This window comes from Diplotaxodon limnothrissa, linkage group LG16 (genome assembly GCF_057381915.1).
Source record: "Diplotaxodon limnothrissa isolate DT_005_m linkage group LG16, D_limnothrissa_male_GT1.1, whole genome shotgun sequence".
Lineage (NCBI taxonomy): Eukaryota > Metazoa > Chordata > Actinopteri > Cichliformes > Cichlidae > Diplotaxodon > Diplotaxodon limnothrissa.
Window position 1 is genome coordinate 10,298,101 of NC_140611.1, and position 26,607 is coordinate 10,324,707.

At 42.6% G+C, this 26,607-nt stretch overlaps 1 protein-coding gene across 1 annotated transcript in view; it reads left to right on the top strand.

The window, feature by feature from the left end:
* The window catches only part of LOC146615766 (abl interactor 2-like), a 33,652-nt gene extending 8,279 nt beyond the window's left edge, over positions 1-25,373 (top strand). The window contains exons 2-12 of the mRNA XM_085374614.1: positions 8,778-8,945; positions 13,940-14,116; positions 14,684-14,701; positions 15,166-15,269; positions 19,576-19,728; positions 23,187-23,311; positions 23,576-23,896; positions 24,115-24,279; positions 24,363-24,443; positions 24,599-24,781; positions 25,198-25,373. Coding sequence (XP_085230740.1) covers positions 8,778-8,945; positions 13,940-14,116; positions 14,684-14,701; positions 15,166-15,269; positions 19,576-19,728; positions 23,187-23,311; positions 23,576-23,896; positions 24,115-24,279; positions 24,363-24,443; positions 24,599-24,781; positions 25,198-25,373 — 1,671 coding nt within the window. The remainder of the gene's footprint in view (positions 1-8,777; positions 8,946-13,939; positions 14,117-14,683; positions 14,702-15,165; positions 15,270-19,575; positions 19,729-23,186; positions 23,312-23,575; positions 23,897-24,114; positions 24,280-24,362; positions 24,444-24,598; positions 24,782-25,197) is intronic.
* The last annotated feature ends 1,234 nt before the right edge of the window (positions 25,374-26,607 follow it).

Genomic DNA, 26,607 nt, shown 5'->3' on the forward strand with positions numbered 1-26,607 from the left:
GCCGAAGAGAATTGCACTTCCTTCCATGGTCGTACCTCTCCCAGTTGTTTGTTTGTTAAAATCCATCTCTCTGGCTTTCCCTTTTATTTAAGAGCTGACATAATAAAGGGATGAGATAAAGGGGCAAGAAGTGTATAACATCACATTTACCTTTGCACAGCAGTCATTTGGCGACTGGATCACTGCTCTCAGTTTTTTACATCACTGGGGATTCACAAAGAAGCAAGTAAGGATGGTTTTACCCTGCCAACTGCATCAGTCTGGCTTGTGTTAGCTTATGTTGTGTACTTGTCTTGAATAAGTGGTGGTATTGTGGGATGCTGATGTGGGATATGATGGTCCTTATTTTTCTTTAAATTTCCAGACTGCTGCAGATGTACAGTTTCCGACTGTGTCTTTTGTTATTGAGTTAGTCCTGTGAGCACAGCAGCCCCTCCTACCTGCTCTTCAAACCTTCTGATTGTGAGAGACAGCCAATCGGAAAACTGTTGACCAAAGGAGGGTGGCCTTAAGGAGAGAGCAAAGAAACGGACATGTTTCAGCGAGTGGATTTCTTCTTTCTTCTTTCCCATGAGTGGTTGCCATCTTTACTTTGCACGTTGTACTCATCACTGGTGTCCTGACTTATCTCAGAATCACTGGCTACGCTGATGTTGGAGATGGTGCCACCATTATTCTGTGGGTTTCTGTGGTCTTCGGTGTCTTCTATCTCTTCATGTAATCCCACACTGACTCTGTGATGTGGAGATGAGGGCTCCGTGGAGGCTGTACCATCTGCTGTTTTTCTTAAGATGTCTTGACATTTACGAGCAGCATTTGCCGCCACACTTTGTGGCTGTTTTTAAATGTTGATCTTAGAATAATTAACAGTAGGAATGTGGCTAATAGACCAGAGTCTGTTTTGTTTAAAAAAATAAATGAATTAAAAAAGAGGTCAGGGGAATTAGAGCATGCTTATGATTCTACATAGGTCTGATATGATTTATGTACATGAACTTAGTTGGAAAAAGGGAGGAGGGGATAACATCAACAGCATCATTACGTGTGCGGCTAAGTGTGTGCTGCTTTGCCTTCGCCTCAGGCCAAAGGAGGCATCCCTCCAACTAGGTCACTGCTAACAGGGTATCAGATGGCTGATGAGAACGAAGGGAGAGAAAAATAGGAGATATTAGGATGATGTGATAAAGAGGGAGGAGAGGAGAGGAAAGGGAGATGACTAAGACAGAAGAGGATGGAAGAATAGGGAAGGAGGCGGGCTGATTGTAGATTAGACAGTGAAGCAAAGATAAAAATGAGAATATTTATCAAAAAGGACTGGATTCAAAAGTTACGTTCTTCATTAAGACTTAGAAAGTTTGTGGATGCTGACTTTTGCTGTCATGGACCTCCTCAAAAAATGGGGCTGAATTTATGAATTTATTCACTCTTTTAAACTCTCGCTGGCACGGTGGTTAGCACTATTGCCTCACAGAAGGAGGTCCTGAGTCCCCCGTGTTTGTGTGGGTTCTCTCCGGGTACTTCAGCTTCCTCCCACAGTCCAAAGACATGCAGTTAGTCGGTTTAGGTTATGTGGTCATTCTAAATCGCCCATGTGTGTGAATGGTTGTCTGTCGCAATGTGTTAGCCCTGCAACAGACTGGTGACCTGTCCAGCGTGTACCCTGCCTCTTGCCCTAAGACAGCTGGGTTAGGCTCTACCCAGCTGTGTCGCAAAATAAACTGTTTATGGCAATATTCTTTCACCGTTCTGATGGTCACTGTAGTGGCTATGTTAATTTCTTAAAGTTCTCTCTTTCTCTTATATTTAATATAACCACTCTATGGACGGACAAGAGCCTGTTTTTATGCGTTGTCGTTAGCAACAACGACGGTAAAACCATCGCGTGTCCGCTTGTTTATTTTCCACATAAACCTTTCAGAATAAAGCTCAAGATCCTGTTGAGACTTTTCAAAATAAACTGAATCACGTGAAAGAGTATGCAGTGTTTACGGATGAGAAGCAAAAAAGAGCCGCCAGGTGCTAAAAAATAAACCTTAGACTCAAACGTTAGAACAGGCTTTTCGCCGCAGCACGCCGTGTAATAAATACTCACAAAGAAAACAGCGGCCGTTACAACTTATGTCTAACAATGTATAGTGTCATGCATCGGTTAAAACATTCGACTCCAGGTACACGACACCCAGCTGGAAACACTTCACGCAAGTCGAGCTGCCCGAGATTCACAGAATTTTCATAAAATGTAAAATTTTTGTGATTTATATCATTATTGGACGATAGATGTCTTATATCGGGATATGAGATTTTGGTCATATCACACAGCCCTAACGTCACACACAACGCGCTCTGTTTAGACCCAGACCAAACTGTTTCAGACTTTACGTTTCCCAATTTTGCTTTAAGTTATTTTGTTATTTACATATGGCCTAATAATTAACCTTATTGCTGTTTTAGAGGAGTGGTGCTTCCAAGGATAGCTGCAGATTTCTGTCAGAATCTACAGATTATGCAGTACAAATAAAATGTTCACGTTTCTCCAACGTTGTCTTCCCAGCAGTTTAACTGACATCTACACTGGATGGTTCATGTTGTCTTCTCCGGCGCTGATAATTGGCGTCTGTCTTGTGTCAGTGATGTAAAAGACGGATTTAATGCGACATGGCCATTCAAACTGCAGACGCTTTCTAAAACATCAGATATGTTTGTTTTGTTTTGTTTTTTTTTGGCCTGTCCCGTTTGGCTCTTTTGCCATCAGAATTGTTGTCTAAAGGCAAAGAAAGATGCCCAACGGATTTACTTTACCAAACTGACCATCCCAGCCTTGCCGTAATGGTCCATTTGATTCACCTTTTATTGTTTATTTTATTTTCACTTACTGAATACGGGACAGACTTGACTGGGGGAAAGAAGGGGAGAAAGAAAGAGGGAAAGAGAAACAGCTGAGAAGAGGGACGGGGGAGAAGGGCAAAAGACAAAAACCAACAGAACGGGCAGAGAAAAAAAAATGCATATATCAATCACCTGGATCACCTGCTGAGAAAGAAAAAAGAAAGCAAGCAGAAGAGAACAAGAGTAATAGAATAAACAACATCACAATGATATATGGGAATATGACAGTAAATACTAAATGTTAAACATTATTGTGCAGCACATAAGATCAACAGAACACAGTGTGCTTTGAGGTAGGAGCCAAAAAGGGTGTAGTTTGTGGGTGTGATCACCCGTGTGTACACCTGTGAGCATGGACGCGCTTGTTTTTTGTTTTTTAAAAGGTTCCTTCATGTAATAATCTGCTAGAGGGTGTGGGGGGGCCACAGCCCCGTCCTCCAGGGCATGAAGCAGGTGTGGATGAGATCAAAACTCCAGACATCCAGAGGCCCCCAGAACACAAGAGACCAAGGAAGACCAACAGAGGGGCAGCTGCGCCACTGTCCCGGAAAGAGCTGAGGAGAGTCCCAGATGAGGGCTCACTCAGCAGCCGCGGAGCAGAAGCCAGGGGGAGTTGCAGTGACGCGCCCGTGAGCTCCGCCGGCAGCCAGCTGCGCCTGAGTGACCGAGCCCCAGGCCGAGAGGCCGGGGGCACCCCACCTCCGAAGTGGCCCGAGCGAGCCCCAGGCTCCAGGCCCCGATAAGCGGCCGCCAAGGAGTGAGCCGGTCTGTACCTGGACGCCCATCCCCGGACACAAAGAACCACCAACGCACCGATGTCTGAGGGGGTCCGCCACTGGCAGGGGAAGTGGTGGTAGGGGGAGATAGGCCTCCAAACCTTGGAGGGCCTGAGATGTCCCCAGAGAGGTGGCGCCTGACACCCAACCTGACATATAGACACAGACATACAGGCACACACAGATACAAACATCCATTCCCACCCTCATGCTCTCATATGCACTTACTCCACACTCAACCAACGTGGAGACAGACATAAAGAGACGTTGTACACACGATCACACTCCCCAAGCGTACTCTACAAACCGGGTCTAGGTGCCCCCGCCCCTGGAGGGGGGAACTGCACCCAGACCCAGGTGGTGTTTCCCTTTTCCCTGCGGTGGGGGGAGGCAGACCGCCCCGACTCCGCAGCAGCAGGAAGGCTCCACACTCCAGACCGCAGTCGGACGGCCAACTCCTCCTCCTAGTCCTAGCCCCCCCGCTCCAGCAGGTCGCAGAGAATGGGGGTGAGAGAAGACTCCAAACCTCCCTCCACCCGCTCATTGTAATGTTGATGCATGTGTGTTCTAAGGTGCATTTAAAACCCAGGAGGGCTTGGAGCTACCTGCCAGAGAGCAGCAGGTAAGCGCATGGTCCCTCCTGCTAGCCCTCAATGTCTACGTGTATTTAAAATTGAGAGGTGGGCAACGATGCCAGGGGTGGGGTGTACACCCTGATGGTACTTTGGACTCCGTGTATCGTGCCCACCCCCAAGATCCTATATGTATGTGTAATGAGAGTGTGAGTAATGTGAATGTCTAAGTTGTGGGATAAAATTGAGGCAGAGGCAGCCAGAAGGGGACAGAGGGGGGGGGGGGGGGTAGCCTCCTCTGCACCCTGGTGACATACCCCTACTCCAAGGCCCTGCATGTGTGGGTGGTTGTGGTGGAGCGGGAAGAGGGAGGCAGCTGGAGATGGGGAGGGAAGGAAGGGAGGGGCAAAAAAAAAAAAAAAAAAAAAAAAAAAAAAACATCAGATATGTATCGGATTGAGTACCACATACGAAAGTGACCCAGGTCGGATTTGAAAATATCGGATTTGAGCTGTTCACACTGTCATTCCATGATCAGATATGGGTCGCATAGGGTCAAAAAAGTCGGATTTGATGCGTTTTCACCTGCAGTGTGAACATAGCCTTTGTCTCCCATATTCTCACTTCTGGATGTAGTCTGTACAGTTCCCACATTGGTGCCATCAGACATGCCCCAAGCTGGCAGGTGAAAAACCGTTTAACACCACATCTGACTGAAACCAATATTTGTGCTCTCAGATAAGTGCTAGAAAAGGTCAGTGCTGCAGTGCGTGTTTGAAAACCGCTTCAGTCAAAAAAAGGTGGTGACTATTTCTGTTTAAAATCTTTAACTCAGTGGTTAATCCTTGCTCTGATGTTTCGATGGATGCCTCCCTGACCCTCTGTGAAAAATTTCTAAATCATTTTATAGATAAGATCTCAGTGTTAAGGGCCCCACATTCTCCGGTAGTAAATCAAGCCCCAGTTTCCGAATGGTCAACGGTTTTTCAACAGTTTGAACCTGTGTCGTTCTCGACTTTAAATGAAATAATTAATAACCTGAGAAGCTCAAATTCTCTGCATGACATTATTCCTTCTCGTATCATTAAGGATGGATTGAATACAATCGGGTCCTGTATCTTATTTTTAACTCATCACTGTTATCTGGCTGTGTTCCGACTGTCTTTAAACATGCAGTCGTGCAACCTGTTATCAAGAAAAGCAGCCTTGATCATAACACTCTAGCAAATTACAGGCAGATTTCTAAACTCCCTTTCATGTCAAACATTTTAGAGAAAATAGTGCTTCAGCAACTACAGACCCATTTAGAGAGAAACGGTATAAGTGATAAATTCCAGTCTGGATTTTAAACCGCGTCACAGCACCGAAACTGCCCTACTAAGAGTCTTCAATGACCTCCTTCTAATCGCTGACTCCGGGCGCTCTGCGGTCTTAGTTCTATTAGATTTGACTTCAGCCTTTGACACGGTTGACCATGATATTCTTTTGGCAAGCTTAGAACAAGTAGCAGGCCTTAAAGGAAATGTTCTCTCATGGTTTAAATCGTATTTTTCTGAGAGGTCGTTCTCTGTCATGATGGGAAAATATTCCTCTTCTTCTGCCCTTTGTTGCTGTGGTGTGCCCCAGGGCTCGGTACTGGGTCCTGTGTTGTTTTCTCTGTACATGTTGCCCTTGGGCTCCATTTTTGAAAAACATAATGTCTCTTTTCACTGCTATGCTGATGATATTCAAATCTACCTCCACTTGACTGGGGATGTTTCATCTTCACTACAGCTTCTGTTTGATTGTCTGAGGGATGTCAAAGACTGGTTATCACGTAACTCTCTTACTTTAAATGAAAAGAAGACAGAAATGATTGTTTTTGATAGAAATATGCCTCTGGGGCAACTGACTGGTACACTCGGGCCTGTTGCTAACCACCTCACTGATGCTGCTAGGAATCTTGGAGTTTTCATAGATAGTTCCTTCAAACTAGATAAACAGGTGTCTACTGTGGTAAAAACCAGCTTCCACCAACTACGCCTAATTTCTAAGGCTAAACCTTATATACCACGCAACGATCTGGAGAAACTCATTCATGCTTTCATCACTTCAAGACTAGATTATTGTAATTCTCTCTACTTGGGCCTACAATCTTCCCTCCTTCAGCGATTGCAGCTGGTCCAAAATGCTGCAGCACGTCTCTTAACAGGCACTAGAAAGTACGATTCTATCACCCCTGTTCTGGCCAACTTACATTGGCTTCCTATTAAATAGTGAATTGATTTTAAAATTTTATTGTTTACTTATAAAATCCTAAATAATATGGCACCTGACTACCTAGCTGATCTCCTCTGTCTGTATAGCCCTAAGAGAGCACTAAGATCATCGGGCCAACTGCTCTTAGTGCAACCTAGGTCTCTGCTGAAGACCAGAGGAGGCCGTGCCTTTGCCTTTGCCGCACCCAGGTTATGGAATATTCTTCCTCTTCATATTCGCGCATCAGATTCTATTCAATATTTTAAATCACGTCTAAAAACGTACTTGTTTAACCTGGCATTCAAGGCTAATTAGGGTAATTTACATCTGGCTTTGCATTTCGATTATGTAATTATTTTATATCTGTAATTTATATTTTATATTGTGATTTTTATCTGTATCATGATTTTACTGGAAAGCACTTTTGTGTACTTCAGCCTTTAAAATGTGCTATATAAATAAATTTTGATTGATTTTTTTTTTTTTTTTTTTTTTTAAACAAATCACTGTATTACATTTTTAGGAATTTAATTAAGAGTAATTAAAATATCATTGTTCCCTATCAAGGTGTGGGGGCATGGGAGTGGGGACAGCTGGCTTGGGAATGCCTCTGGATCTGGATCTGGATAAGCAATTGAAAATGCATGGATGGAGTGATGGATGAAATGAGGAGCAGTGATAAATTTAGTGTGCAGACATCTGCAGCCTCGACATACTGCTGATAATCAGTTACTGTTACACTGTGTATTCTGACCTGATTTAAGCAGATAACACTAAACAAGATCACCATTACACTACACTGGGATGTCCACAACCTTTATGTAGAAATGTTATGTCTCATAAATCAAATAGACTGCCAGATTCCTAGAATCAGCACATGAAGCATTAATAAGGCAGACGGCAGAGAATTCGAGCCCTCGCGGTGACAAAAATATAATGTTGAAAAAATAGAACTTGCTACAAGTTCTCTGTCTACCCATTTGGAATGTAAAATATGAAAATAAAATCTCACTGTGCTCTTCGAAGTGTTAAAACACTGAGCTGAGCCGTCACAGCAGGCGTCACCTAAAACAGCTGGAAAGTGCTGCACAGCTCGCTGAGGGCAGAGGTCACCGCTTGAGCCTCTGTAACACCTGCTGTTCTCTTTTCTTTTTGCTCTGCTCTCACACATAGTTTATTATGACGTCGGCGTGCGGTTTTTGTTTTTACGCTGTAACAATAGCGACTTCAAATGCAGCATTGTGTCTCTGACTTGGTGAAGCACTTGCTGGTTTGCTTTGAGATTCGTGACACCACTTCTCAGTGTTTTCTTTAATTATGTCACTGAAGAAGTTTTAATGGTTTAGACTCTGCGACTGAATGTAGGGCTCTGGGTCATCTAAACCTATGACACAAACTCTTTGTGTGTGTTTCCGTTGGTGTTGTCTATTGATAATGTATTTCAAGTCTCTATAAGTGTGTAGTTTGTGTGTGTGTGAGAGTACGTGTGTAACACAGAGGCACACATAGATGTCAGTGTGTTTCTTGTCAACCTCGGGCGTGAATGAGTTTGCACTGACCTACATTGTGTTTCAGCAATTATACACACACATGTTGGGCTTTCTGTAGTCGTGGGGACCATAATTCCCTTGCCCCTCAGCTCAACACTGACCTTTATATAACATAAATTATAAATCCCCCGATCAGTTGGAGGGCGTATTTTAAAAGTGAGGAACAGCCAAAATGACCTCACTTCCCACATATGTCCTCGATCCTAAGTTATAAATCACATGTTGGTCCTCACAGAGATTTACAAGCATGCACACACTCTCTTTATACATACAGTACACATGTGAACTCACACATGTAGTTGCTGATGCATGCTGACACGTGCAGTCATGCAAACACACACACATTCTGCCAGCTTCTCTCGATAAAATGCTGACTGTGACATTCCAGCAGAAATCATAAAGGTTTTATTCATGTGTATGTCTGTTACTGTGAGGACTAGTTTTGACATTTCTCACTATTTTTGTGGTATTTCATTGATTTGCTGCAAACTAGGCTTCACAGATCAACTACAATTATTCACGTCATAAATTCATACTAAGTAGGGAGTTAGCCAAACGAGGTCCACCTGAGCATGACTGGGCAAGCAAGGCATGTAATAGAACATTTCTAGTCTGAAAAATCCTCATCCGCTTTATCAGCCCCACGTTCGTGTGATATTTCTCATTTCCAAGCTTCATTTTTCTGTCTGTGTCTGTGAGTAAAATGGTTGCACTCTGTGACTCCTGTCCTGAATCTGTCTCCTCTCTCCCCGCAGTCTGCAGACAAGGAGCGGGCGCTGGAGGAAACAAAGAGCTACACCACACAGTCTCTGGCCAGCGTCGCCTACCTCATCAACACGCTGGCCAACAATGTGCTGCAGATGCTGGACATCCAGGCCTCACAACTCCGCCGCATGGAGAGCTCCGTCAACCACATTTCACAGGTCCGCTGAACTTTGAATGTTCTCATTTCTTCTTAGAGGATTAAACAGCCGCTTTGTACGTGTGAGGGATGACGTTTAATGAAAATTCCTCCTCGCACTGCCTTTGTTATCCAAGTCAGGCGTCCAGAGGCACGCTGAAGGTTTCAAACTGTAAACATGATCTAAAATATGAAGTTTGTGAGCAGGAAGGCCCATATACAAAGACACTGGTACACACAATGCACAAAATTATACACACCCGCAAGAGGGCTCCTAAATGAAAGAACAGAACATGCAATCATGTATGAATGCATTTATGTTCAGCAGCCCAGGAGGAGTTTGTGTTTACAAATAGGAGGCAAAAATGCAGAATGTTCAGCAGTAACATAGTGAAAAGAGGTCAAATTATTAGCAGAAAGTGGCGATGGTGGAGAAACTAGCCCTTTTTTTTTCTGTACACACTATACTAAGATAAACAGGCTTTGATTGGTAATGTTTTTTTTAGGGTTCAGGGTTAAAGCATCAAACAATCTTTAAATCAGTATTTTTTATGATGGTGTATGCAATGAAAACATAGACACAATGTTTATGGTGTCTCTGTAGAGAGAGTGTGCGGCTCCTCTTTGCTTTGAGTTTTATAATGAGCTTCAGCTCAGGGTTTGGCTGTCTGACTACAACTTCAAACCGCGTTTGTTTCACTCTATCGGCATAAGAACATCTTTTTCAGCAGCAGCAGGGAGCTGTTTTCAGAGAAGCGTTAAAAGGCCACTGTGCACTGTTCGGCTCTGTCTGTGAAGTGAAAAACACTTATACCTTTAAATGTTAATGGGTAATGTTGGAATCATGGAGACGGGGTGTTTTCGAACCAGGTTAATACTCTATGCAAACGTAATTCTGTGTACGATCACCGTCAAATCCACGAAGACTCTAAAATGTGATACCAGTGTTCCTGTTTCTCCTGCAGGGGTTCTTTTAATCTTGTTTACATGACTTACAGTAATATTGGATGCTATAGTAAATGAACAGTAATCACTATGTCCTAACTGTTGGAGGACAAAGAACACAGAGCTCTAATTTTGTTTCTGTCAGCTGCTTGGATGAATAAAACCACCTGTAAGTGTGATTGCACCCAACAGTGAAGTGAAAGTGTGTGGTGCTGCCAGGGATCCGATCAGGCTTACACAACACTCTGCACCCACACATCTCACACTGCAGCTGTGTCCAACTTATTCCTGTTCCTAGAAAAACTCTGAGCTGACACGTCGCTCAGTGCACTCTATTGAGAAAAGAGCTATTTTCATTCACTGAGTGTTTAAATCCTCAACAGTCTCTTCACAGAGCAACTCTGTGCTTTGAGGAATAATCGTAGTTTTCAGTGGTACAGGGGCTCCATTCTCCTCGTCGGACCTCCGAATAATTAGTATAATCGGAATGCTCTGTAAGCAGAAATAATGAGATGCTTCTGTCCCTGTTATATCGGGCCAGGCTGTGGTCGCATGTCATAATTGCCGCTTTCTGTTCTGTGAGACACAGTCACATCCGTTGTGTAGGCGAACGCTTCATGCGGTGAGGAATTGCACTGAGATGATCTTTAAAAAATCCATTTTGCATTTGCATGCTGCAGCGGCCGATAGGAGTCGTGGAAGGTGAGGCAGAGATATCCCGGCGTGCTCGTAGCGCAGGCCGGATGCTCTGTTTTTATTGGCGTGGAAGTTCCTCATCTCTGCTCTAAAACAATCAAATACACTTTTACTGACCTTTGAAAAAACTGGCTACTACATAATATACTGCTGGAGAGTGTAATCTGTCATAATACAGCATAATTTATTAGTAGACTTCTACTTAGCCTGGGAAAAGCCATCGAGAAATGCAGACTGAGCCAAACAATTATCTCAACTTCACAGTGTGCAGATGACTCTCAAAGCTGTCACTACAATGTAGATTAACCTCGTTGGACTATAACTGCAAATAAATAAACCAACAAACCTCTTGACAAGAGGTGGGACTTACCCAACACCCCACACACACAATACTTCACTCACAATGCGATTGTGGGGATTTTTAGCATTTTGCGATATGCTGAGTATTGCAATAACACATATTGTTATTTATCACCTTTTCCAAAACAAATTAAAAAAATAAGAATGTTGGGCTTTAGCCTGGTTTTCGCATGCAGCATGACAATTTGAGTTTGTATTATGAGTCTAAATCTGCAAAATAATTAGGATAAGTTTAGTAGTGTAGTGGAATAAATGGCATTTCTCTCTTTAAGTATCCCCCTCCAGGCTGTAAGTGTCATTGTTCTGGAGAGAGGAGGCAGCTGCTGTCAGCCTGCAGCAAAGTTTCAAAACGTCATGTTTAAAAATTAAACAATCATTTTATCTACACACAGACAGCTCTCGTGTTAGCTTGTTCTTTATTCCATTGCACAGTCTGTGCTTAAAACAACCAGGTGGTACACAGGAGCACTTCTCTTCAACTTCTTTTAACAGGTTTCTTCATGGCTCTCCACCTGCCAAAGTTTTGAAAGCTGTTGTCATATCTAGAAAAACACTTTCCTTTAACCACTTGGGTTCTCTGTCTCGGCTGTGGCGCTGCAGTGTTTCTTCTGTGTATGTGTCAGAGAGGAGATGCCATAAACCTGTCATCAATCAATCAATCAATCTTTATTTATAAAGCACTTTTCATACAGAAAAAATGTAGCACAAAGTGCTTTACATAGTTAAAAGCAGCCCACCCCACCCTCCAACTCACTCCCCACACTCTCAATACACATATATCCCCCCACCCCCACCCACACACACATACACACACGCGCACACTTAAAGAGTAAAAATTGGGCTGGGCTCGCATGAGCCAAGTGAGGAAACATTATAACAGAGAGCCGTCTGCACCGGGAGCCGGTCACAGACCGCAGCCTCCGGGCTGGGCACACAGCAGGAGGGAGGCAAAGGAGCCCCCCAACCAGGCTGAGAGGACCCCAGAGACCCAGCAGCCCCGGTGCAGAGAGCGCCCTCCGAGGAGACACTGGAGATATGACGCAATACAATATATACAGGGTAAAATGATAAAATAAATAAGAACAGGATACAATATAAATATAAATATAAATAGAGTAAGAAGATTAAAAAATGAATAAGAATAAAATCTAAAAATATTAGGTAAATCCTAAATTAATAATAGAATGACAGGATAGAATAAATAAGCATAAAAAATAAATAAACGCTAAGTAAAAGCTAAATTAAAAAGGTGGGTCTTGAGCCTGTTCTTAAAAACATGTACGTTCTCTGCGGCCCTGAGCTCCTCCGGCAGGCTGTTCCACAGACGAGGACCATACCACTGAAAAGCTGCCTCTCCGTGAGTATGTGTCCTGACTTTAGGGACAATCAAAAGGCCAGTACCAGAGGACCTCAGGGTCCGTGAGGGTTCGTATGGTAAAAGCAGATCTGAGAGATAAGAAGGCCCAAGACCATTATGTGAGCATTAACTTCACTGTTTGGTCAGAAGCTGCTCGGGCTGATCTGCAAGGACACTGTGAACTCGGTGTCTGTTTATTTCTCTTACTGGCTGCATGCAGCTCATATAATTCAACTTCACTTGGACCACACATGGGACCCAGTGGCCATGCAGCAGCTGTTTAAAACAATAAGAATTATTGTTTGCGAAATACATTGCAGCCTTCTGAGGGATTAAAGTAAAGACACGCGCTGCACGCTGTTGGAAGGCTGTGATTAATGGAGCACTAGAGCGAGCAGCGTATGATCAGTGTTTCCAGTAATAATTTTGAAGTGAAAGGAACATCCAGGACCAAAGCGATTCAGGACACCATCACTGTGGTGCACTTCTCATACACACAGGAGTGTACAGGTTTCTGTTCTAGACTAAAACATGTAATGAGTATGTCCCTCACTCAACAAGGGGAAATATGCTACATGAAGTTTGCACTTGCTTAAGAATGACGCTCATCATGCATCAACATCTTAATTAAACAAGAAGCTTAATTTAGCAGAGAAAAATGTTAATGTCAAAGTTTTAATCCTGAGTTATTTTTTTCAAAGCTCCCATTTAAACGTGATTGATTGTGATTGTTACCTCTGCCAAGGAGGTTATGTATTTGGTAAAACGCTGGATCCATGCTTTTTATTCCCTTTATAAACATGATAGCTGGAAAAGCTTTGAATGAATACTGATAGAACTTTGTAGGTGTGTAGAGTACGCTCATTGTAATAAATGGCCTGTATTTATATAGCGCTTTACTAGTCCCTAAGGACCCCAAAGTGCTTTACACATCCTGTCATCCACCCATTCACACACACAGTCACACACTGGTGATGGCAGCTACATTGTAGCCACAGCCACCCTGGGGCGCACTGACAGAGGCGAGGCTGCCGGACACTGGCGCCACCGGGCCCTCTGACCACCACCAGTAGGCAACGGGTGAAGTGTCTTGCCCAAGGACACAACGACCGAGACTGTCCAAGCCGGGGCTCGAACCAGCAACCTTCCAATTACAAGGCGAACTCCCAACTCTTGAGCCACAATATTGTATTAAAGTTTTTCTCATATCCACCAAGGTTTTGAAGGTCAGCTTAAGGTTTATTGGTCAAAAATGGACAAAAAGCCTTAGAACTTAGAAGTCTTACAAGTGTCTTGTATGTTGTCAACATATAGAAAGTGTCATATAAAAGATTTAAAATATGTCACATTTGACCTCTGACCTCTCCTTCAAGGTCAATAGAATTATCTGAAGGTCAAAGTGATAATAATAATTTATAGAGCTATTTTAAAAAGTTTCTTCTAACCTTTCCTTCTCATCAACCTCAGCTAAACTCACTGGTATTGCATTTATGTTGGTGCTACTAGCTTAAGCTGCGTCCACACCGGAGCAATTCATTTATATTCCACTTTTCAGTTTGGAGCACTGACACATTAAAATGAGTGCTATTTTTTGTGATTTGTTTTTTTTTTTGTTTTTTTTTTCTTAATTTGCTCGTCCTTCATTTTTCTTCTTCCAGACCGTTGACATTCACAAGGAGAAGGTAGCGAGGCGGGAGATCGGCATCCTGACCACCAATAAAAACACGTCTCGCGCTCATAAAATTGTAGCTCCAGCCAATCTAGAGAGGCCAGTGCGCTACATCAGGAAGCCCATCGACTACAGCGTCCTGGATGACATTGGCCATGGAGTCAAGGTAGGCAGAGTAATGAGGAGGGAATATAATAACATCCGTTTATATGAACTCGCATATTCAAGTGTTTATAAATGATTACACAGATTCTCATCCATGCACTCAAGCATGTGCATGTACCACCTTTTCTATTTTACTCTTCTTTTTTTATGTATTGCAAGCATTAGTAAACTCTTGAATGAATATCTCTGTACCAGGTTTGCATATCTATTAATAAGAAATCCATTTTTAAAAATCTCTTTAAAAAGAATTGGATAGAAATTGCATGTTTATGTGTATAACTGAGTGAGCCGCGGTTTTTCTCTAAGCATGTAGAGTGTGCACTTGTAAATAAATAGTTTTTATTTAGGATAAGTAGCAATAATTATCTAGGCATTGTGCTTTCACCATTATTTCTTTAACTGCACTCCTCCTCCTCACTTTTCTGTCCACCAGCTCTTCTTCATCTGTATTTCTGCCCTTTGTCTCTAATGGCTGCTGGTATTCGCATGGCACTGTTGCACTGTAACTAACCTTTAGACTACCCTGTCTCTTCTTTTCTCTTCTATTTGCTGTCATTGGCATATTAAGTGGTTGCTGAGGTTCAAGGTAAGGATGCACAAAACACCTACACAGATTGGAAGTGTGTGTGATAAATGAAGGAAATTGTGTAATGTGGAAAATGCCGTTAGAAAAGCAATAAATGCAGTAATGATCTAAGAAAGTGACTACTGTGCTATTACTGCAGTGGTCAACAAACCAAGCAGCAAAATATGCTAGAATCATAAATGTATTATTTAATGCACAGCCTGCCTGCTGTCCAACCGTGAAGTGACAGCTAGTGTTGGAACATGTTCGAATGAGTCCTGAAGGTCTTAAAGGACTTATAAATCATTCTACCCAGTATCATAGGACACGGTAGAGGTGGACTCTAGGACCTGATGTTTTAAAGCTGTTTCAGCAGAATGGGGTGAGCTACACAGGGGTGATGTTGTTTTGGCTAGCTACTGATATGTTGGCTCTGTGAAAGGCCTGAGCTGAGCGCTGAGCATTAACACGGTTTGTTCTCACAGGTGAATGGTCAGCCGAACATGAAACTTGGAGCGGGTCTGTCTCGGTCCAACCCTCCCACACAAAAACCGCCCAGCCCTCCAAGGGCAGGCAAGGGCATCTTGGGGTATGTACACAGCCTAGCACCAACACTCCCACATGTGTATCTTCTTTCCCTTACTAGTATTCACCTTGTCTTATCCTTTGTGCTTCCATGGTTTAATATAAGTGAATGTTCTGTGTATTTATTGGAACTTGAGTATTTGTCTCAATTTTTTTTCTTAAATGTGTGAGTAGTATGGCCTCCATGGGATAAAATCCAATTTTGGAAAAGTTGTGACGCTGCGTAAAATGTAAACAAAAACAGAATGCATTTATTTGCAAATCTCATAACCCCATTTTTTTTCTCAGTAGAACATATAAAACATAGCAGATGTTTAAACTGTGACCATTTTCTATTTCATGAAAAATATTAGAATAGAATAGCCTTTATTGTCATTGTACAGAGTACAACGAAATTGGAGTGCCACTCCCTTGGTGCAAGTTTCAATAATAAATATAAATGTAAAATATAAAAAGTACAAAAAAACAATCGTAAGTACTCAAACAATAGTATGTACAATATATACAGGATAGCAGCATTAATATAATGACAGTATGAATAGCAGCATAATATAATGACAGTGACGGTATGGAATAGGTTCAATTGTTTTTGTGCTTATTTACTACGGTGATAGCTCTGGGAAAGAAGCTATCCCTGAATCTGTTTGTCCTGGTTTTATGTGACCTGTACCGTCGGCCTGACGGTAATAGTTCAAACAGTTGGTTGCTGGGGTGAGAGTGGTCCTTGATGATATTGCCAGCTCTGCTGAGGTACCGAGAGTTTGCAGTGACCTCCAGGCTGGGCAGAGAGCAGCCAGTGATCTTCTGGGCTGTGTTGATGACCCTCTGCAGTACTTTCCTGTTCGCAGCTGAGCACCCTGCATACCATGTTGTTATGCCGTACGTTAGGATGCTCTCTATGGTGGCTCTGTAAAATGTCACCAGCAGCCTCTCCTCCAGGTTGTTCCTCCTGAGCACTCTCAGAAAGTGGAGACGCTGCTGGGCCTTTTTAGCTCATTTTGGAAAAAAGTTGGGACGGGACCATGTTTACTTGTTTTCATTGTGTAGCAACCTCAACAGTCTGTAAACATCTGGGAACTGAGGAGACCAGCTGTTGTCCCATTCTTGTCTGAAAAAAGATTTATTCATAACACACGTGAAAAGACCCAGGAAGACAGAGTTAACGATAAAAACGATAACAAAATAACACTGAGAACCGATAAAAACCCTGAAAACTATACATTTCACACCTGAGCCTCAACTCTCGCGGCCCGGTACCAAACGACTCACGGACCGGTACCGGTCCGAGGCCCGGGGGTTGGGGACCGCTGCTGTAAATGATGAAATACTCAAGTCTTTGTAATTTTACATTGAAGAAGATTATTTCGAAATACTAACCTCTGCCCGTCTTTTATTCCCAAGTATATTATTGACCTGTTGCCAATTAACCTAATTAGTTGAAAAATATTCCTCCTGTTTTTCCTTCTAATGCCACTAACTTGGAAAAGTAAATGATACCTTTAATGCCCCCTCACCCCCACCCCAATGTTTGGAGACATATTTAGTGATTCCATATTTTTCATGAAATGGTAAAATCTCCTTCATATGCTCCGTTGTGAATAAAATATTGGTTTGAAATTTGCAGATTGCTGCTTTCTGATTATTTGTGGTTTTTACACAGCATCCCAATTTCAATATAAATGGACTGATAAGATAAATCTGCTCTCACAGATGTGTTGTTTTCTGAACTGATTTTGAGATAAGTCGTGTGCATGTGTGAAACTGCTGCAGATTGTGTGTGTTTGTGTCTTGTGGAAGGATGGAGCGTCCTGCTGCAAGCTTATTACAGATTTGACCCGGCAGAAGGGAATGACACACACACACACACACACACACACACACACACACACACACACACACACACACACACGGTAAAATGCAGTGCTCAGAGGAATAACGTCATGCGTTGTGAAAGCTTGTTGTGTTCTCTCCCCTCAAACATCTAGGTCACCCAGCTGTAGCCCTCATTCTTTCTCTCTCCTTATCTCCTTATCTTCATCTCGATTTCACTCCTTCCTCTCTTTTTTTTTTAACTTTCTCATTCCTTATTCCTTATTTATTCCCGTTGTCTTACTTTCTCTGGGTCCAGCTTTCTTGAGTAAATATTGGGTCTTGAACAGTCCGCAGATGCTGTCTTCCTATCACTTTCCATGCTGCTTAGGTGTGCTGAATTAGCTAGCACAATACACATAAGTCTATATACCATAGACAATATAAAAGATGGATGTAACCACTGTTATGTTGGCTGTCGATTTTGACCCAACATTTTGAGGCTTTAGCGTAAGAGTTTGGACCTTCCACCATGCTGGTACTTCTGAGCCAGAAGTTCTTGTATTTGGATTAAAAGGATGGAGTGCTTACTAGCTAATTAGTAGCTAACGCTAGGCAGCATTGTGAATACAGCCAGAGACAGTATAAAAGACGGCTGTAGCAACTATGAGATTCACATGAGCATCTTAACCTGACGTCACCCTCTTGGTATTGTGATACTTGACAACCAAGGTGTGGATGTTAACAGGAAACCACACACTAACTGGCTAACGAGTTGTCAGTCACATGTTGCTAACCAATAAGTATTTCCTGGATAATCCTACTTTCTAAACCTCTTTTGGTTGATTTCTCCACGGACTTCTATAGGACCATTAGCCTTTTTCTAACCACAGGTATCATCCGCTGGTGGCCAAAAAAAGGGATGCAGGTTTGTATTTATGTATTTACTGGCTTCACTTTTGGAAGCTACAGCCATGTAAAATCGAATTCACCAAAAGAGAACCACAAGCTTCTTGGAATGTCCACATCAGTTACTAAGTGATAATGGTGGGTAAATTCCATGAAAATGCTCCAAAAGGCACCAACAGCAATAACAAACCTAAGAGCTCCAGGTCAGTGACTCCGGTTAGAGGAGCTAACTTACGTGCTGCTGCATTACCTTATTACAATATTTATTGCAATACTTTGATTGTCTGTGTGCAGCAGGTAGGCTGATAGGTGGCCTCATTCAGTCTGTGTTGTCTGCTGCGTTGCTTCCTATTTCCTGTAACCTGCTGATCAGCCACCTGTTGTACCATGTTGAACAGCACAGCAGGATTTTTTTCCCTGCTGAAAGAGCCCTGACTAGCCAAAGATTATCACAAGACTGCAAACAACCCGTAATGCAACACAGTCTTACAATGTTGCGCTACTGCAGTCTCATTTCATAAGCAACACAGAAGTTAGGAATAGGTAGTTGTCTAGTTCTCTGTTATTTAAATAATTCTACTTTTTAAACCTAACGTCCACAAGTCTGACATTTGGTGCAGTATGACAACAAATAAGATGAGAAAGTGTTTGCATTCCCTAAGGATGAGGGAGCAGAAGCAGCTCAGCACTTGGCTGGAACTTTGAGTTGACTGGAGCTTTGGTGCACAAGCCAAATGTCTGTACACACACACACTCTAACACACACACACTCTAACACAAACGTGCGTGGAGAGACGAGGAACAAATCACAGCAGTGAGCTGGCGTAATGCTGTAATCAACAGGCCTTCTGACGACTCACACTCACATAAATAACAACCCAGACGATTCAGAGAGTTTTCACCGTCTAAGTTTGACTGTTCTTTCTTTAGCACCAGTGTTAATCGGATTGGATTAACACTGCGCGCTTTAAACTTGGTGAAATAACAGAATCCTTTGCAGACAGAATAGATGGGATAAATGGGAAACCCCAATAGAAAGTCCAAATAAATGGCTGTAAATCTGCTTGGAAATCATGCAGTCTTTTTCTTTGCTTACAGTGATAACTGCTGGTGCATTACATGACTCATAGGTTGTTGAAATATTGGATGTAACTGTGTAATTATTCGTGAGGAGGAGTTAACCAGGTGGACACTGTGCCTGCTTTGTGTTATGTGTATGCAGTAGGTGACATTTATTGTGCTGATCCATTGCTTCACTCTGATTTTGGTCAGTTTTTTGTTTTCCTCTGTTGGCGTTCACTCGTCCTTATTCTCTACATACAGCTCTGTGACGTGGGAGGAATTTTATTTCTCTAAAAATACACACTGGCCTTTGAACATGACCTTTACCGATTTTATTCTTTTTGTTCCACAGCAGGAAGGAGGCTATAGCTAGCTCACTTGCAGAATTAAGGTGTACTTGCATATCAATACTGATGCTTTAAGTGTGCTTGTGGCTATTTAATGTTACTTTCAGGAGCGATCCTTTGTCGCCAGAATCAAGTTTGTCTCCCCATTAACCCTGTCTTCACCCTTACGTTTTGCATGTACAGGAAGAACTCCCCCTACAGGACACTGGAGCCTGTGCGCCCCCCTGTTGTACCCAATGATTATGTCTCCAGCCCTACCAGAAACAATATGGCAGGGGGACAGCTTCCAAGTCCGGCCCGCACCGCTACCCTCAACCATCGACCCCGAACATACAGGTAGCCGGGTCAGTGGGTAAACGTGGCCTGCCAGAATGGGATTCAGAGCTTTTCCTTTTCCCTGCTGAAATTCTTTTGCATCTCTGATAAAACTTTGAAAAACTTTAAAATCACTGCTGGGTTTTTTGTTGTTGTTTTTTTGTTTAGACATATTTTTCATTTCAGCCTGCTTAAAAAGCTAAAGGAGAGATTGTTTTCTCTCTCATCCTCACGCAGTGTGTTTTAGTTCATGCTTCCATTCTTGGTCATTTACAGCTGATCTAATTGGCTTGCACGGTGACTAAACATATTTCAGAACACCTGGAGAGTCATTTTTCAGTTCAAGACAAAATGTATCCTGCAGAAAACATTCCCAGCTTTTAACTTCATCAACAAAATAAAATACAGGGAGAAAGATTTCAATATCACACTACAGCTATAGCCGTACAGCCACAAAATCAAAGAATTGGCCTTTAAAAAGTCTTGATCAACGTTAGAAGCTTAAATCTGAACATCTAATGAAATCTGCTATAAAACGTCGCTCCAGATACTGACAAACAAATGCATATTTCATGCGGCACTGCAGAAATACAGTCTTGTACAAAAGTGGTCACGTTCCTCTAGGCCTCTGTAATCGTTCACCTGCTCTGGCTTCTCTGCTGCTGTCCAGTGTTTCCTCTGTGGATTTGCTCAGCAATCACGCTCAGGGAGTACATGCTTGTTATGGTTCATTTCAAATACACTGTTCATTGCTAAAAGGATTTTATGTAGTTATTTTATTAACCTAATCATACGTGTTAGTGTTACTGCTGAGAGAACACAGAGGACTCACAGAACTAACTTTCTGTTTACACCCTCACAGCATCAACTAACTGATTTTATTCTTTCATTCATTTTCAGCTTGTAGTTTTCTTTTGTCTCCTCTGCAGTTTATGTAGCTGTTGGTGTCCTGGATGGGAGAGAGAGGCAAATACTTTGAAAGCAGAGCTTTGAATTTTGCATTCGCAAATAAATGTTTAAGTCTTTGACAGTGTTTACATGTTAATCTCACAGACAGCATAAAAGATGGACGTAGCCACCATGTCACCACCTTTCAGGCTCCTGGTAGCATTTTAGCCATCTGTGTGTTTTATACTCTTCATACTCTTCATATGTGATAAAAAAGTATGACCAGTTAAGGGCTGGACCAGACTCTCACTTTCCAATAACGTGATTGACAGGTGCGTAGCCAATGAACATAATCCTCTTTTCTGACACTTGGAAAAGTCATAAATGTTACAAAAAGAGTTTCATCATGAACTAGTCATTGAGCCACAGAGCAATAGAGATGTATGGTGGTTTTCTTGTAGATTTCTGTACAACCAGTATGCTTTCTGCAAACACAAGAGTTTCCCTCTGTAAAAAGAATGCAGGTTCACTTTTTTAGACCCAGAATTTACGTTCTTGTTATGCTGTCTGTGGTTGCTCTAAAAGGCACCCTTTGCAGTAATTGTGCAGCGCTGATGTAGCATTTTAAAAATGAATAAACAAAAGTATAGATTATTTAGAGCCCTGTTTTGTCCAATCACAGCTCTGCCTCAAACTATTCTCAAGTCCTTCCCATCCAGTCACCACCTTCAACTCAGTCACTCTAAAACTGATCAGATTGCATGTGCTGTGTTTATGGTTTCATTGCTCCTGTGATGATGTTAGCTCTCTCTCATTCTGCTGCTGTTTGCTCTGCTGTTTCTTGTCTTTGCACTTTTCTTTTCATCTTCATCAGCGAGCCATCCTCTGCCCCTGCTGCCTTTGCCTTTAATATTTGTTTGCTTTTATCTGTTGCTCTCTTTGTGCCTTTTGAAAAATCATGACTGAGTAAGCAGTCAGTCAGCGTTTCATATCCACTTTTTTTTTTAAATTGTTTACATTTTCTGGAGTGTAAAAATAGAGCTGTTTTTTTTGTTGATTGTGTAATTTTGGAAAACGGTGAAATACTACACATCAAGTTTTCTTGGTCTCCAAGTTCAGAGGTCTTTTTTATTTGTAAACATGATATTAACAATGTTATAAAGCAAAAAAATAAGTTCCTCACAGCAGAATTACTCAACAGCCTTGCTGCTCATTAAATCCAGTTCCAGGTTGTGAGGCTGAGAAATCAGCTCATATCAAATCTTTTGTTTCAGTTCATTAATTCTTATTAGCAAAGACGAGCGTGTACAAAACATCCAGTTAGAGGCTGATGCCATGTGACTCCTGTTTGCTGCTTTATTAGCGTTCGTGTTGTAAATGACTTGCCAGGCCAGACGGCGTAGTGTAAGAGGGCGAAGGCTGGAAGCAAGAAAGAATAAAGTAGAAAAAATAATATGAATATGAAACTATATTGGACCTTTATTATTGGCGGGCTGATATTAGCTATTTGCATTTATAATGGCTGGAAAATTAAAGGTAATAAAAGCAGCTGCTTAGTGTAAATTATTGAGATTTAAGGTAACGCTTTGGCCCCACAACAACTGATTTGGAACTGAACAGAGACCAAAAAAACTATGTAAAAAATGGTAATTGAAAAATGACTAAAAATAAATAACGTAAATATGATTTCTGTCCTTTATTCCTTTCTGGCTCATTTGTGACCGTATCACAGGCCAGACTTTGGAAATCACTCATCTAGACGATGTGTTTCCTGCATTCACTGCTGAGCCAAATGTAGGCTTGCTGCAGGCCATGTGTGCCCAGCTGCCATCGTGCAGGAGACAGCTCAACTCCTTTTTATCTGTGTAGTGTCAATTTATTCTCTCATCAAAAGCTGATTTCATTTCAAAGTTGAAACTGTTTTGTTTCATTGTTGAAGCATCCTGGTAATACGACTTTTGGTCATTTTAATTGTGACCTGTCTCACTCTCTTCTCTTTGCCCTCACCCCCCGACTTGTCACTTGGCTGCCCCTCCCTGGGCCTGGTTCGGACAGAGCTTTCTTCCTGTTAAAAGGGAGTCCTTAAACCGAAACCTGAATGTTTGTAGGGCTTTCCACACAGAGAGAGCAATGTCCTATCACACAGTTTACACCAATAAATGTTTAAAGACATACTTGGTGTACATTTGCTATAGTCTCTCCTTATAGGTCGTCTTTAAGTGTAGCCAAAATTAGTGGGGGGGTTATGACTTTCATGAGCCAAGTCAAAGAGCTTTATGACCTGTTTGAGAAATTGCTGTTTTGTTTCCATGCGTGCCATAGATAATCTTATCCTATTGGTCACAGAACCTGCTGTAGTACTGGTGGTGAGGTGGGACATTTGACATTCATTTCAATGCTTTTTCAGCTTGAATGCTTTTATCAGAGGAGTCATGAAATAAAGGTTTGATAGGAGATTACTTGGCCTTGCAGCTCAGTGATTCTGGTATTTTACCCATTTCTAACTGAATCCAAGGTGGAACACATCCCTATGCAGGACCCTGACTTCCCCCACTCTGTGTGTGTGTGTGTGTGTGTGTGTGTGTGTGCAGTGGTAGCAGTGGAGGCAGCCATCCCAGCAGCAGCAGTCGGAGCAGCAGTAGAGAGAACAGCGGCAGCGGCAGCGTGGGCATTCCCATTGCTGTGCCCACACCCTCCCCACCCTCCACATTCCCGGGTAACACACAGAAATATACACGTCTGTGCTACACACCTGCCCACCATTCCTCCAATTCTAACTGGACTCTTTGTACTATTAAGATTTTATATTTTAAAGTCCTTCTAAAGTTATAAACTATATAAACAGCTTAATTTTTGTGTGTAATTTCTGTGCTTGAAATTCAGCTCCCCCTGCTGTTTGTGCTTTGTCACTCACTCCCTCCTATAACCTTATTTCCTAACTCCTTCCTCCTTTCCATCCTTCCTTTTCTTCTGCCTGAAGTTTCCCCGACTGCCGGACCTGCTAGCTCATCCTCTACCGCCCCTAACTCTTCCCCTTCCCCGTCCCCAACTCCTTCCTCTTTCTCCTCCTCCTCCTCCACCACAACCTTAACACAACCCAACGCACCTCTGCCGCCGAGCTCACCTTCTCAACATGCCAACTCACCTTCCCAAGCAAACTCTCAAGCGAATGCGCCAAACGCCGGCACCTCCCCCCCCTCTAAATCTTCCACAAGCACATCCGAAGTCCAATCGGAGCTGCTTCCCCCTGCCCCTCCCCCTCCACTTTCCTCCTCCTCCTCTTCTTCATCACCCACTGAAGGTGAGTTTTCAGGGACACCTCTGCTCTCCAAACATCACCAAGTCCTCCTTTTTTCTCTCTGTTTCTGTGGATTTTATCCCCACCCCGGGGAGCTAATCTTTAACTCTTTCCTTCATGTTTAACACAGAAAATTAAAATGGAATTGAATCACTGATTGATTGATACGCAGTGTATTAAGAAAATATGAGTTTATAACGTTGCCCCTCTTTGCTGGTCAGGCCCTATCGTCCCTCAGTTCTACAGTATGAACCGGCCTCAGCCTCGACAGCAAACCCCACAGGTGGGGGGGTCACTGCCTTACCGCCGCCCCCCATCGGTGACTGGTCAGCCAATTACAACCCAGAATCAGGTCAATGGCGGTCCCTACTACAACCAGAGCCCAGGTATGCAGTATAAAAGCAGCCACCAGTCACTCCACTCCCACATTGAGAAAGTTTGGTAAAAGTTTTGTCTTTTGTGCTTGCAGCCTCTCCCCCGCCCCCCTCCCTGCTCCAGTTCACCCCTCAGCTTCCTCTGATGGGGTTTGTAGCTCGAGTTCAGGAGTCCAGTGAGTATTAATCTGGATTCTTTTTCAGTAATTTATCAGAGAAATGTTTCTGCACATCATTTTTCTCTTGAACATCTGTGTGTCAAAACGGATGACATCATCAGCTTTTAAGCCCAGATTCAGTTCAGCTTGTATAAAGTATCCCCAACCTCCAGTTTCAGACGCCCCCCCTCCCTCGCAGCCTGCCACTGAGAACCAAGTAGCGCACGAGGAGGCCCTGCCCACTCCTCAGCCAGCTGAGGATGGGCATGAAGAGGAGGACTCAGCAGTAGTGGAGTATAACGACCCGTATGCTGAAGAAGACCCACCGTGGGCCCCCAGGAACTACTTAGAGAAAGGTACACCACAGAAATACACAGAGGCAACAAAGTACTTGCAGTTTGCATTGTTTATGAGGTTGTGTTAGATCACTCCATCAGTGTTCCTTGAATTAGTTGCTCATATATGTAGCCTTAAACTGTGTCTCTGGGTAGAATAACACAACTTGGATTTAAGGTTGTCTACCCGGAAAACCTAATTCCCAAAGTCCCCCAAAAATCTTAAGTCAGGTATTGATGTCTTTTATACTCATTAATTGCTTTGGATATTATTGGATTAGTTGTTGCATTAATCACAGGGGTGAGCAGTTTTTTAGTTTCCATTTGTGCGTAAAAACTGAAATGCATGCAATTACATTTACTGCACTGCTTCTGGTGAAATGACTGAACCTTCTGCTGTTTAGTAATCATATATTGGTGTGTTTGTCGCCCTCCAGTGGTGGCCATCTACGACTACATGGCCGACAAGGAGGACGAGCTGTCGTTCCAAGAAGGAGCGATCATATACGTCATCAAGAAGAACGAGGACGGGTGGTTTGAAGGAGTGATGAACTCGACCACCGGTCTCTTCCCTGGAAACTACGTAGAGTCCATCATGCACTACGCTGACTGAGCCAAACGTGTCTGTAATCACAGCTGCGGTCAAGAACTAGAAGGGAAAATGTGACCCTGTTCCACGTTGCCATTTGTCTCCTTAAATTCACACTAATTGGTCACAAGAAAGTCAGAGCTTGTGAAAACAAAACGACCACTTAATCAATAACAGGCTTTACCTTAGTGCTTTAGGACTAAGAGGGGTTTCAGGTGTGAGATATTCATTTAAAAACACCTGAGACCTGTCTACCTGCAAGTAAAAAGTCAGTAAAGTTCTTTGGGTATCTTCTTTTCAACCCCGTGTAATTCAAAGAAATTATGAAATGCGGTGCTTTCCAGCCACACAACAGCTCTGTTTCTCTGAAGAATGACTACACACATTTTAGAAAAGAACGTTTAAGTGGGACCTGATGGTACAGGTGTTGCCACACATTCAGGGTGTGTCTCGGTCATACAAATGTGTGTATGCTGCAGAAGTGATAATTGTCCTAATAATCTAAGTCCTACTAATCAAAAGAAATGACTGCACCCAGAAGATCAAGACATGAGTAGGACACATTTCATTTTGTTTTTTTTAATCACAAGAAATTGATTTTAAGATGTTGACATAAGAAATTTGTTCTCTTGCAACACATGTTGTGCAGAACTTTTTTCCATTTCTCATACAGATGTGAAACCATTTAGTATGTAAGTGTGGTTAAATGTTATAAATCATAGACATGATCACAGCAGAGTGATTCTTATAATAGTAGAGCTGAAAATCTAGACATAAGCCAGTGATGTTGATTCAAATGGACACTGTAGTGTGGAACTGTTAAAAGCTAATCCTGCGTGACTTTTAATGGTGCCAATCTCCAAAAAAAAAAAAAAAAACAATCCTAAGAGCCTTATGAGGTGAAAGAAGGAGTTCTCTGAGGGAGGAGTCTTGGGGATAAACTTGAGATGAAGGAAACGATAAAAGAAAACACTACAGGTCAGAAAGGTTTTTACAAAGCGAACAGCACAAAGATCTTCAGTGACACTAAACTCAGTGAAGTTGTGTGAGTGACCTTTTTGCAAGTTGATTGGATGCCATCCTGCTCTCTTCATGGACAGTATTCAGTGAAAACTGAGCTTCTGTCCTCATAGAAAGTTCCTTTAACATCACACCACATCCTGCTGTGATGTGACGTCTGCAAGTGGAACTGTGTGTTTTCCGGTAGCTGAAGTTTTCTTGTTAGTTCTGTGTTGAATGAAGCTGCAAAGGCAGTTCT